The following is a 13,432-nucleotide window of genomic DNA, read 5'->3' on the forward strand; positions in this document are numbered from 1 at the left end:
CCGAGAGGCACAGGGGCACTGGGGAGGGAGATCCCGTGGGGTCCCCTCTGCCTGGAGAGCCCAAGGCAGCCACAGAAACAGGTCCTGTGGGCAGGATCCCCACAGACAGACCCTCACCCCTCTCCTGGCACAGGGGAGCCCCCCTGCCCAGCCCTGCCCCTGCAGTGGAGAATGGCCAAGGGTGGAAATCAGCACAAGCAGTAACAGGCGAGTTAGTGGCCAAGTCATCCGGGGAGGGACTAAAGCAGGTAAATTGATATAGTCTGGAGAAGACCCTGGGTGGCACATTTGCAATCTATAAATACCTTCAAAGGAGCAACATAAATGAAAGGAGCCCCTGATCTCCGGGCTGGCAGGACCAGGAGCTGGCTGGGAGCCAGGCTTGGTGCAGTACGGCCACGGAGACAGGAGGAAGAAACCACAGAGAGCCTCAGCAGTGGAGGTGGTGGATGGGGCTGCAGGAGCATCCTCCCATCTTCTCTGCTGTGTTTTATTGAGGTTCTGTTTATTTATAACAACTGAATGGTTAATAGGTGAGCAAGGCACGTTATGGGCTTGTTAAAACCCTCAGTAAGTTGCCTTCTGGCTGTCCATGAGCCTGTCACAGGAAGCTTTACAAGAGAGTTATCAGTTGCCATTATTAAAAACCAATTTGACATTATAAAAGATCCATACTGCTCGTTCTGCCACATTGATTTAGCAATGTTAAACCTTGGAAAACTAGAGCAAGAACCTTGATCTCTGCTGAAGCACAAAAAATTGCTGTTTGTGACACATCAGGAAATCCAGTTTGGCAGCAGCGATGGGTTTTGAACAAATCCATAAAGCACCATGCCACGGTGGTTGGGGGTGTTTTCCCAAGCAGCTGCGATGTCAAACAGCTCTTGGAAACCTTGTTCTGTTTTGCAACATCCAGCAGGACCTCATCTGAGCTCTGCCCAGCTCACACCCACTTCCAGACACTTCTCCATCTGGTTCCAACTCCCAGTGCTCTCTGGGGACCTTGGGAGGTTGAACTGCAGGCAGGTGCAAGGACGTGACCCCACAAGTCACTTTTATCCTCATCTTGAAGCCTCCTTCTTGTCCTTTTCACATCAGGGAGGGTGGATTTGTGCAAAATACCCAGGGAAGTGCCTGGCACTAGAGAAGCTCTGGATTGTCCCAAAGGTTTGGTGCCATGCCTTGTCCCATTGACTGCTGAAACAAATGTCTTCATGTACCTGCTGCCTCCCTTGAGCACCTGAGGAGCAGAACAAGACCCTCCAGAGGCTGGGAAACTGCTCATGGCTGGGAATCTCTACAGGGACAAAGTTGTAAAAGCTTAATGGAGCAGAAATATTCCTGACAAAGAGCATGGGGCATTTCCCCATTCAGCATTTCCCCATTCACCAGCTGGAGTTTCCCTGTCACTCTAGATTCCTTCCTTCCTTCCTTCCTTCCTCTTCCTTCCTTCCTTCCTTCCTTCCTTCCTTCCTTCCTTCCTTCCTTCCTTCCTTCCTTCCTTCCTTCCTTCCTTCCTTCCTTCCTTCCTTCCTTCCTTCCTTCCTTCCTTCCTTCCTTCCTTCCTTCCTTCCTTCCTTCCCTCGTTCCTTCCTTCTCAGGATTTTCAGAATTCAGGCCTTTTTTTCCAGGATTTTCAGAATTCAGGCCTTTTGGAGCAGCAAACCAGACAGGAGCTGTCAGGAACGTGCCTCCTCCCCATCCCACGAGCTGTGCCAAGCTTTGGCCATGAGGTACCAGGCCTCTGGCATCTGCTGCCCCATGCCCAAGGACCCAGCTGCTGCCACAGCGCTGGCAGGTGCCCCCACAATGGGCAGCAGAATTCCTGTGGCAGGGAGGCAGCAGGGCAAGGCAGGAGCAGAGAAGCAGGACGCTGCTTGGCTTGGGCTGCAGTTCCCTCTGGGAGGAGAAAGGCATCACCAAAGCACCACTGCCCATTCCGACCTTTGGAGCAGCACCTGGAAGGCTCCGTTTGCACGGGTGTTTCCATACACAACCTCCCTCATTAACACACCAAGTGCAGCCCTAGAAATAAAACCTGATTAATTATTGGCGGGGGAGGCGAGGGAGGCAGGGGAGGGAAGCTGAAGTGGCCAGTCAGCATCTGTTAAAGTGTGAAGATAAATGGGAGGCGAGGGCAGGTCAGTGCGTACAAATCACTCCCATCGCTCGGGAGCACCTCTCAGAGCGCTGTGTCACCACGGGGGAGGCTGAGCAGGTCACTGAGGCTCACAGTGGCCCGTGCTCGGGGAATTGGCTCTGGCAGCACTCAGGGTGTTCTCCAGCCTGCCATGGACGAGCATTCCGCTCCCTCTCCAGCCCCACTGAGGCACATCAGTGCCTATGGACCTTCAGCAGGAGCTCCCTGCAGCTCCAGTTGTCCTTGGCTGCCTTTGGGGCAGCATTGAAGCGGTGGGGAACCACGGCAGAGAGACAGGAACAAGCAGAGGGAAGCAGGAGACCGCTGGGAGGACCAGGAGCAGATGCTGCTTGCCTTGAAGGGGACAGCTTTCCCCAGGCCACCCCACCGACCCCGCATGTGGAGCAGCCTCAGCACCTCCTTCCTCTCTCCAGAGCCCAGCTCCCGGTGCCTGCATCCTTCCCAACCCACCCAGCACCACCAGAAGGGCAACCCTAAAACCACAAGGCAGAGATTCCTCAGGGAAACCCTTTTCCCTCCAATTTACCTGTCAGCTGTTTGGGGAGGATTATTATATGTTTTTTCCCAGGCTTTTTTTTTTCCCTTCCCCAAAGAGTGGCTGGAGTTTCACACTGCCTGACAGCATCTCCCGCCTTTCCCACCCGTTCCCGAGTGGCAGGTTGCCAGATGGTGCCCCATTAGGTCACATTTGCTCATTGTTTGGCAAACAGGGCTTAATTCAAGTGCTGAGTTGACAGCTTGCTCTCCAAGACAATTTGCAAGTTGCAGTGTTGAAAATGCCAGCTTGGCTTTTCGGGAAATGTTATTTCAGCTGCCTTAAAGGGATAAAGTTCCCTTTGACTGGGGAAAAAAAAATAAAAAAGGAAGTAAAGGGCCAAAGCAGGAGCAGGCAGCAGAAAATGTTTCTAGTGGTTTTGAGGAGGAAGGACCAGCAGTGTTGTTGGCAAGCATTCAGGAAGGGACTGTCATTCCCCATCAAGTGGAGACCCTCCATGTTCCATTCCTCCCATCACTGAGGTCCTTCACAATCCTAAAAAATGAGGTGTATTCCCACTGAAACAGGTTAATAGAATGTTGGGTTCTTTTGGAAAGGTTTATGTAGGGGTACACATATACATCCCTCTGTTGTCTCCTCTCCAAAACCTGTGGCTGTAGTCCCTCAATCCCCAGGGAAGGGAACGATGCTGAGAACAAGTTGATGTCCCTTCTGAAGTCAGGGGCACTCTGGGCCTGCTGCCCCCAGCACTGTGACAGCTACACGTGGACATGGCAAAAGACAAAAAAGAGCACATGACGATGCTCTGTTTTCTTCAACAGGTGGGCAAAAAAAGGCCAGGTTATAAAGGAAGCCTCCGGTGACTTCTACGAAACCATCGTGGACCACACGTTCTTCTTTGAGCCCGTCTCCTGCGAGGTCACCAATGCTCTGGGCAGCACAAACATCAGCAGGACCGTGGATGTCTACTGTGAGTAACTTGTCGGCTTCAGTCCGGCTTCCAGGCTCAGCAGAGCTGCTGAAAATCAGCAGGCAGCAGACACAGCTCAGTCGGACTTGCCCAGGGTGGCAGGACTTGCTGGGCTCTCCTGCAGCTCACGCTGTGTAAATGCTCTGGTGGTTGGACCTGCGATTTCCTTGTGAGCTCGTGGGGTGGTCACTGGGGAGCTGGTCCCTCTGGAGTTGCAGCAGGCACCACCTGAGGCTTTTCTTTATGTGAGCCCCATCAAGATCGACCACTGCTCCCTCTGACCTGTTTGCTGTGGGGGTTTCTGGCTGGCAGAGCCCGTCCCTGGCAGTAACTCCAATTTCCTCTGCGCAGTTGGGCCCAGGATGGCGACAGAACCGCAGTCCCTGCTGGTGGACCTGGGCTCGGACGCGGTGTTCAACTGTGCCTGGACAGGGAACCCCTCTCTCACCATCGTCTGGATGAAGCGAGGCTCGGGCGTGGTAAGAACACAGCGGGGCAGGGGCACGTCCAGGGCAGGGGGTGCTGCAGGACAATTCCTGCTGGAATCTGAGGTATTGATGAGTCCGAGATTGTAGAAAGTCTCTGTCTGTCAGCCCCGCTGCCAAAGCAGAAGCCATAATTGGTCTGTGCTGTTTCAAGGTTGTTTATTCTGTTTATCTCTAACATGTTCTGCTGCCCTGCCGCAGCTCTGTCCTGCAGGGCAGCGTGTGGGGCTCTGCCCTCAGTGGGATGGTACAAACATTAAATACCACAAACTACCTGTGCTGGATTTACAATAACGTGCCAATATCTGTCACCTACGTTGGACAGTGTGTCCCCAGCCTGAACCAACAGAAAAATGCCAACACCACAGTGAAACATGGAGGGCATGAAGAAGGAGAAAAGGACAAGGCACACCCAATTTCCTCCATCTTGTCCCCTTTGAACCCCTCATCTAGAATCCTAAAATTTTACTTTTGCACCTGTGCCACACTTAATTATCACTTATATCAAACACTCAGAGCTTGTAATTCATCCTGTAAGATTGAAAACTCTTTTCCATGGCCAGAGATCACAGCCAGTGTCTCTGGGGGCTCTGTCCAGGGGGGTTCCTGACCCCTGCCAGGGTCCCAGACCTGCCAGGGCAGCCAGAGGGATGCCCTGGATTCCCACAGCTTCTCATGGAGCAGAACCCGTGTGGTCTGGGAGCTCATGGCTGGGTGAATGCTGGCTCCTCCAAATGCAAAGGGGTCCTAAGAATGGGGGAACTTATTTCCATCATGATGAAGGGTTGAACTGGAGCCTCACTTAACACCTCACTGATGGGGAGCAATTCTGCAATTCACCTGCATGTGGTTCCTTCTGGGGTGGTCCTGTGTGGGATAGTCCTTCATGGGATAGTCCTTTCTGGGATGGTTCTTCCTGGAATGGTCTTCCCAGGGATGGTCCTCTCTGGGATGGACCTTCCTGGGATGGTCCTTTCTGCCCCCCAGGCCTGGGATCTCACATCCCTACATGTTCACCCCAGCTCTCCCTGCTGTCGACTGGGGCCTGCTCCAGGGAGGAGCTTGGATCTATCCCAGCAGACTTCTCTACCACAAGACTTCTCCATGGCTCTTTTGTACTGGAAATCGTAAGGAGCTTTGCCAATCATAATCTCAGCTCAGTCAGCCCTGGGAAGCAGGAGGTGCTCTGACCCCTCCTTCAGACAGGAGGGCTGAGCAAAGCCATGGGAAAAAGCTAAAGGAGGGCTGAGGTGTGAAACTCATTCAGAAGCACACACAGGTTTGGGGTTGAAAAGCAGCTCCCAGCTTCACCTGGGCAGATCTGTGGGTGAGGGAACGCTGCTGTTCCAGCTCAAGTCTGTAATTGGAGAGCTGGACCCCACCGAGGAGCTGAGTCCCCCTCCTCTGGGGACACTGAGGCATTAACTGCTGGGCTGCTTGTTCCAAACCATAATGACCTTGGAGAAGGCCGTCTCCTGGGAAGAAATTACAGCCTTGGCAGAGCTGATGGCTTGAATCAGCAAAGGAATCCCGGTGGGTCAGTAATTCCTGGGTGGTTTCTCATCCCACAGCAGCCGTGGCTGTTTCTCTGGGTGAGCCCTGCAGGCTCTCACACACACATTGCTGTTCTGCTCGGGGGGCTGCAGGGGCTGGGGACCAGGGCTGCCTCACCCTCCTGCCCAGCCCAGCCCATCCCCCCGTCAGGGCTTGCCTTTGCTTTCCAGCAGTGCCCAGGTGAGGGAACCCAGGCCAGGTTCAGGGGTTCCATGTGGTGGAAAATTCCCTCTCCAACCTGTGCTTCCAAAGAAAGGCTCAGCAGTCTCTGTTGTTCGGTCTCAAGGCAGTTTATTGCAAGTTATCTAAAAGATTTTCTTCTGGGGCTGCTGTGGTTTGCTCACAGCTCAGGCAGAGGCACACACACACCCTGACATCCTCTCTGACTCCCGACTGCTGCTGCTTCTTCTTCTTCTTCTTCTTCTTCTTCTTCTTCTTCTTCTTCTTCTTCTTCTTCTTCTTCTTCTTCTTCTCTCCCCCTGCCCAGGGCTGCTGCTGTCTTTTATATGGTACATTACGTGTTACATGGGTACAGTTTTTCCCCAATGCCTATTACCTATATTAAATGGTGCTTTTCTACTCTAAACCAATCTGTGAGTGCCAACATCACCAAGAACATGGAGGGAAGGAAGGAGAAAGAGGGAAGACAGGGCAGGCCCAAATCCCTCCATCTTAAAACCTCTGACCCCCATGTACAAAGTAAAAAACCCCCTGTACAACACTAAAAAATTCTTCCCTCTACTTTGTGACTACTTCTACTCCAATATCTAAACTTTTGTGACTTCTTGTTCTTCCTGCAAGGTTGGTAAATCATTCCATGGTTCAAACCCCAAATCACAGCTGTTTCCAGCTGCCTGCCAGGGTCTCAAATGCTTCTGAGCTGGGCCTGGAACCTCCAAAAATGTCTGAGGGACATTTTGAGTTCCAACGCCCAGGCACAGCTCCCTTTTTATCTGCCTCTCTCCAGCTGAGTTCCATCACGTTGGAACTTCCTGGAGCAGAATGAAGGAGTTGGTTCTGCCCTTCCACTATGCCCTCATCAGACCCCACCTGCAGTGCTGTGTCCAGCTCCGGGGCCCCCAACTTCAGAAGGACCTGGAGCTGCTGGAGCCAGTCCTGAGGAAGCCACAGAGATGCTCCAGGGCTGGAGCCAGGCTGGGAGAGCTGAGGGTGTCCAGCCTGGAGAAGAGAAGGCTCCAAGGAGACCTCAGAGCCCCTTCCAGGGCTAAAGAGGCTCTGGGAGAGCTGGAGAGGGCCTTAGGAGAAGGGCCTGAACAGACAGGACAAGGGGGAATGGCTCCCATTGCCAGAGGGAAGGGATATATGGAATACTGGGGAGAAATTCTTCTCTGTGAGGGTGGGCAGGCCCTGGCACAGGGTGCCCAGAGCAGCTGTGGCTGCCCCTGGATCCCTGGCAGTGCCCAAGGCCAGGCTGGATGGGGCTTGGAGCAACCTGGGATAGGGGGAACCCTGGATAGGGGAAAAGTGTCCCTGCCCATGGCAGTGGGAGCCATTCCCCCCTGTCCTGTCAGTCCAGGCCCTTCTCCAAAGTCCCTCTTTGTGTTCAAGGTCCTTTCCAAGCCAAACAATTCCATGATTCTGTGATCAGACCCTCCAGCTGGTGTAATCTAGCAGAGATGCCCATGCTGGTCACCAGAGCCACCTCCACCTTTCCAGAGGGATCCTGGCAGAGGATCAGCACCCAGCAATCCAGTGGGATCTGGGATCACACCTGCTTCTTCCCCAGCCCCTCTGTTTTCAGAACCAGGTTGAAGTCCCTCAAGACTGCCTTCTTTTCTCCTTTTTCCACAAAAAGTCAGAGACCAAAGAGAGGCTGAGGCCAAGTACACACAGGTGGTTTTATGGCTGACTCTGCAATCAATGCTAACACAGTGGGTTTAGAAAGGATCTGACCCTCTGTGCCAGGTTAGGGCTGAGACCCCCACCTTGCTGCAGGGAGCCCCAGACCCACGTCCAACCACTGCACCAGTGCTGATTCCAGGAGCTGTGCGAGCAGCAAGCAGCAGAGCCAGAGGCTCACCCAGCAGCGGGTGCTGAGGAGGAGGAGAGATGCTGGGCTGTGCAGAGCCCTGGGGGAGAAAGCCAAGGGCAGCTGAAGGAGTTTGCTCCAGAAACCAGCCTCTGTTTGGGATCTGCCGTGGTTTTTTTTAACCCAGCAGTGCCAAGATCCTGCTGACAGCCTCAGCCAGATCCCTCAGTTTCCATGCTTTAATAATAATGGTTTTATAAAGCTGCTCATTGCACAGCAGGGCAGCAACAGGGCTGAGACATCGTCAGCCAGTCCATAGCAGGGGTCTGGCCAAAGGCAGCCGAGATTTCCCTGGGAATCCAGACCCGTTCCAAGGTGTCTGCCACCTCTGCCACCACTTCTGGGCTTAAAATCCCCGAATCAATCCCAGCAGTCTCCCCTGTGCCTGTGAATGTGGAGGTGCAAGTGTGGAGTGTGGTTCTCTGAAGTTTTTCTGCCTGTGCCACTGCAGCCACCAAAATTTTTATCTTGTATCGTGAACTTCTTGCACAACTGGAGTTAGTAAAAATTCAAATGAATAGGAAGAGGATTTCTAATTCCACCCCAAAACACCTGCAGTGTTTCTTTATTCTTTGGTCAACAGCAGTGAGTGATATTTCCATGCAATGCCAGACTTTGGGCTCATCCATTTGGCTTTCCCAAGGATGCTCAGGAGCTGGTGACTCAGGTCATTTGTTTTGTCTGTAACTTCTCATGGCCCACCTGAAAGCCCCCCTCCTCTCTTTCAGGTCCTGAGCAATGAGAACAAGCTGATCCTGAAGTCAGTCCGCCAGGAAGACGCCGGGAAATACGTGTGCCGAGCCGTGGTGCCGCGGGTGGGCGCGGGGGAGCGGGAGGTGACGCTCACCGTCAACGGTACCTCCTGCTCCCTTCTGCCATCCCTTCCCTCCTGATTCCCATTTGCCATTCCTTCCCTCCTGCTTCCCTTCTGCCATTCCCTCCCTCCTGCTCCCTTCTGCCATTCCCTCCTGCTCCCTTCTGCCATTCCTTCCCTCCTGCTCCCTTCTGCCATTCCCTCCTGCTCCCTTCTGCCATTCCTTCCCTCCTGCTCCCTTTCACCATCCCTTCACTCCTGCTCCCCATCTGCCATTCCTTCCCTCCTGCTTCCTTTCTGCCATTCCCTCCTGCTCCCTTCTGCCATTCCTTCCCTCCTGCTTCCTTTCTGCCATTCCCTCCTGCTCCCTTCTGCCATTCCTTCCTGCTCCCTTCTGCCATTCCTTCCTGCTCCCTTCTGCCATTCCCTCCTGCTCCCTTCCACCATCCTTCCCTCCTGCTCCCTTCTGCCATTCCTTCCCTCCTGCTCCCTTCTGCCATTCCTTCCCTCCTGATTCCCATTTGCCATTCCTTCCCTCCTGCTTCCCTTCCACCATCCCTTCACTCCTATTCCCCATCTGCCATTCCATCCCTCATGCTCCCTTCTGCCATTCCTTCCTGCTCCCTTCTGCCATTCCCTCCTGCTCCCTTCTGCCATTCCCTCCTGTTCCCTTCTGCCATTCCTTCCCTCCTGCTCCCTTCTGCCATTCCTTCCCTCCTGTTCCCTTCTGCCATTCCTTCCCTCCTGCTCCCTTCTGCCATTCCCTCCTGCTCCCTTCTGCCATTCCCTCCCTCCTGCTCCCTTCTGCCATTCCCTCCTGCTCCCTTCTGCCATTCCTTCCCTCCTGCTCCCTATCTACCATCCTTCCCTCCTGCTCCCTTCTGCCATCCCTTCCCTCCTGATTCCTTTCCACCATTCCTTCCCTTCTTCTCCCTTCTGCCATTCCTTCCCTCCTGCTCCCTTCTGCCATTCCTTCCTGCTCCCTTCTGCCATTCCATCCCTCCTGCTCCCTTCTGCCATTCCTTCCCTCCTGATTCCCTTCTGCCATTCCTTCCCTCCTGCTCCCTTCTGCCATTCCTTCACTCCTGCTTCCCTTCCACCATTCCTTCCTTCCTGCTCCCCGTCTACCATCCTTCCCTCCTTCTCCCCATCTACCATCCTTCCCTCCTTCTCCCCTTCTGCCATTCCTTCCCTCCTGATTCCCATTTGCCATTCCTTCCCTCCTGCTTCCCTTCCACCATTCATTCCTTCCTGCTCCCCGTCTACCATCCTTCCCTCCTTCTCCCCATCTACCATCCTTCCCTCCTTCTCCCCTTCTGCCATTCCTTCCCTCCTTCTCCCCTTCCACCATCCCTTCCCTCCTGCTCCCTTCTGCCATTCCTTCCCTCCTGCTTCCCTCCCCCCATTCCCTTCCTGCCTTGATCCTGTTGCTCTGACAGTTCCTGTTCCCAAATTATCCCCTCAGATACTTCCTTTTGGAGCAAACCGCACCCCCAGTTGAATCAGAGATCCAGGCAATTGGAGTAAAGTGGATTTTGCCTTATTTTGCCTGGAAATGCACAAGTTAAAGCAAAAAAAAAAAAATCAACATTTGCTCAGCCCCATACAGTTCCTTATTATCAACAGGGGTTTATTGAGTAGTTGGGAGCTGGCAGCTTTAAATCTTTAATAGATTAATCTTGCAAAACCCTCGCAAGGTCAGGGAGTGCTGTTGTCTCTGTTGTACACCTGGAGAGCTGGGAATTGAGTCTGGATCCAAGACCAGCAGCCTAATCACACTCTCCAACCCACATGAGGATGCCTGTGAGGATTCCTGTGAGGATACTTGAGGATACACACCTGCCAGGATTCCTGCCAGGATTCCTGTCAGGAAACCTCCATGGCTGCTTGGGGCTCATCCAGCACCGTGTCAGGATGTGCCCTGGACTCACAGCCACATCTCTGGAGTTTCACGATGCCCTGGCCAAGACCTCGCAGCAGCTGGTAACAAATTTCAGCATAAATACAGCAGGGAAAGAGCAGGTGGGCTGCAAATGGTGTAAGCAGAGGATGAATTTTGCATTGTCTCTCACCTGCATGACAAACTGGCAGGTTTCACTCCCCACTCACTGTCACAGGAGAAGAACATAGGCAGGAGGCAGCTCAGGCAAGCACTGATTTCAAACACAGATAATGCAGATGGTGGATGCCCCAGCTCCCTGGAAACATTCAAGGACAGGGCTCTGAGCAACCTGATCTAGCTGAAGATGTCTGGGTCATGACAAGAGGGTTGGATTGGATGACCTTTAAAGGTCACTTCCCACCCAAACCATTCCAGGTTTCTATAATCCTAGAAAAGGAAGGCAAGGGAAACACAGCAGAGACTGAAAACCAACCACTCCCTCGACTTGGGCTCAGCTCCTTGGTGCCTTCAGTCTCCTTCCCCAGCAGCTGCTGGGTTTTAATTACAATTAAATGGAAAACAAAGCAACAAATTAGCACGAAGAACATGCTCCTTCCCTGGCACCTACCAGGCATAGGGATACCCTGAGAGCAGAGCAGAGCTCCCCACAGGCTCGGGGCATTTGGAGTGTGCAGCACTGACTGGAAAAGTTGCTCTCCCCCAGCTTATGCCTGGGGAAGCTGATGGGGAGTAAATGAAATCCATGCATGGGGTTCACTGCTCAGCTTGGAGCATCTGCCAGGAACTGACTGCCTGCACATCCCATCCCATGGGAAGTGCTGCCGGGGGCTTGGGGCACCCTGAAGGTGACAGTGTTGGGACATGTCACTGCAGGTATTGGACCAAGGGAGAGTCCCACACCTCTGAGTCAGGATGCTCTCCTGGCCCTCCAAGTGAGGAGAACTGAGCCCCTGAGCAGCATCCCCACATCCCACATCCACCGAAACCAGGGCTTGGCAGCCTGTCCTGCAGCAGGAGCAGCGTTCCAGCTCCAGAGCACGGCACAGTGTGTCTAATCCAGCTAATGAATTCTGCTGGAAGCCTGTTCTTCTGTAATTCAAGGGGGAAGTTGAATGCCTCATATTTTGATGTGATTTTAAGTCCAAAGGGTGATACAATTCTCTGTTATTACCAGATGCCTGCCTCTGTCACAGAAAAATCAGGCATTGAGAAGTCGTTTTCTGGGCTGGCTGATCTGGACACCTGGACTTTGAGGGGGCTGATCCATCCCACCGAGCACAGAGATCCCAGCTGAGAGACCCCTCAACCCACTCTGAGCCTGTGGTCTCAGCCTATCCACTCCCAAAATGATCCAAAATCATGGCATGAGGATGGTGGGGTGGGAGAGCATCCTCCTGCCCTTCCCACGCAGTTTCCTCAGACTGGGCTGAGGCAGAGCAGCCCAATCCCACGCCAGAGCCAAGGCCACCAGCCTGCAAAGAAGCAGATAGGATTCAGAGTCTGGTGAGTGGGAAGGAGGATTATGCAAAGCAGCAGCATTTGGCAGGGCCAGAGCAGCAGAGGCTCGAAGGAAGGGAGGAACTTGGTGCCATCATAAATCAGCAGCAGCTGGATTTACAGCCAAAGCCTCTCGCTGCTCTTGACTGCACCCAGCCCAGTTGCAGCTCCCACCCCAGCAGAAGCAGCCCAAGGTCACCTTCACAGGCAGATCACCCATCTGTCACTGCACCATCCGGGCTGGGCAGGGACTGCTGAGCAGGGACCACCACCCCTGCCCACCTTGTTCTGCAAGAGAAGTTTGTTGGGAGTGCTGGACAGCTCCAGGTGACTCATTCAGGATGTAATTTGCCTGGGATTCACCCCAACAAGGAAGTCAGGCGTGCCTGAGAGCTGGGAGCAGGGCAGGGCTGAGCTGCCACCCCTCTTGGCCAGGAGCACATCACAGTGTCAGGAGAGCTCAAGGCCAGGTTGGAACAACCTGCTCTGCTGGGAGGTGTCTCTGTCCCCGGTAGGGGATCTGGAATGAAATGGCTTTTAAAGTCTTTTCCAACCCAAATCAATCTGTGGTGTTCCTTTGCAATACCAGGCAGAAGCAGCCAGCCCAGAACTTCTGCAGGAAGCAAGGAGTTAAACAAAACTCTCTTGCCAAATAATTTTGAGTGCTTGGGAGAAAGGTTCAGATGGACTCGAGCAGCCTGGAGAAACCAAGGCCATCCTCTCCTTTCATTCCCGAAGGTTTCCACCTCAGACTTCTCTTTTGTGTGAGCCGCCAGGACCGCACAAATAAATTGGCACCGAGGTGCTAAAAATAACCTCCACCAATAGCTCCATCATTTATATCCATAGCAACATTGCTTAGAGCCTTTTCCCTGCCTGTGGGCTGTCTCACACTCGGTGCTGAATGCCAAGCTGGAGATTGGCAGCTTTCATAAGGAGCCAGAGCCTGGTGGAGAATCAAACGCTGGCCCTGAATGCGAAGAGGCTGCAACTTCGTGCTATTATTTCTGGGCATGTTCATCTCACAAATAGTCTTTAGTCATCCACTATTATCATGATGATAAGCCTCCGACTCTGAACTCCTGAAGCAATAATAAAAGCCAAAGCCACTGGCATTTGTGCCATTTAAAATCCACTCGCCTTGGGGAAAATGATCCTTTTAATGATTATTAAGCCATTTTTCTCTAGCGTCACCCAGTCTTGGAGCACTTCCAGAATTTATAAGTAACACACAGCCATCAAAATGGAAAGGAGACAGTTCTTTTTATTACTGTTTGGGCCTGGCCTGCAGATCCCATCACTGCTCTTGCCTCTGCTGGCTTTGGAATCATCAGGTGGGCAGAAGCATCAATGGTCTCGGCAAGCTCCTCAGGCAAAGCAAGAGTCACCTCCACAGCGACCCTTGGGAAAGCTGAGCTTTCAGCCATGGATAAACAAGAGCTCACACCCTGGGATCGTGCCTGGAACAACATCTTGAGCATTTAGAGAGAAAAACACAACAA

General features: G+C 53.1%; 1 protein-coding gene across 6 annotated transcripts in view; it reads left to right on the forward strand.

The window, feature by feature from the left end:
• KIRREL3 (kirre like nephrin family adhesion molecule 3) overlaps positions 1-13,432 on the forward strand; it is a 385,643-nt gene that overhangs the window by 354,014 nt on the left and 18,197 nt on the right. For all 6 annotated transcript variants that reach the window (XM_072918286.1, XM_072918287.1, XM_030290681.4 and 3 more), the window contains 3 exons: positions 3,479-3,627; positions 3,979-4,106; positions 8,445-8,571. In XM_072918286.1, coding sequence (XP_072774387.1) covers positions 3,479-3,627; positions 3,979-4,106; positions 8,445-8,571 — 404 coding nt within the window. The remainder of the gene's footprint in view (positions 1-3,478; positions 3,628-3,978; positions 4,107-8,444; positions 8,572-13,432) is intronic.

Source organism: Taeniopygia guttata, chromosome 24 (genome assembly GCF_048771995.1).
Source record: "Taeniopygia guttata chromosome 24, bTaeGut7.mat, whole genome shotgun sequence".
Classification (NCBI taxonomy): domain Eukaryota; kingdom Metazoa; phylum Chordata; class Aves; order Passeriformes; family Estrildidae; genus Taeniopygia; species Taeniopygia guttata.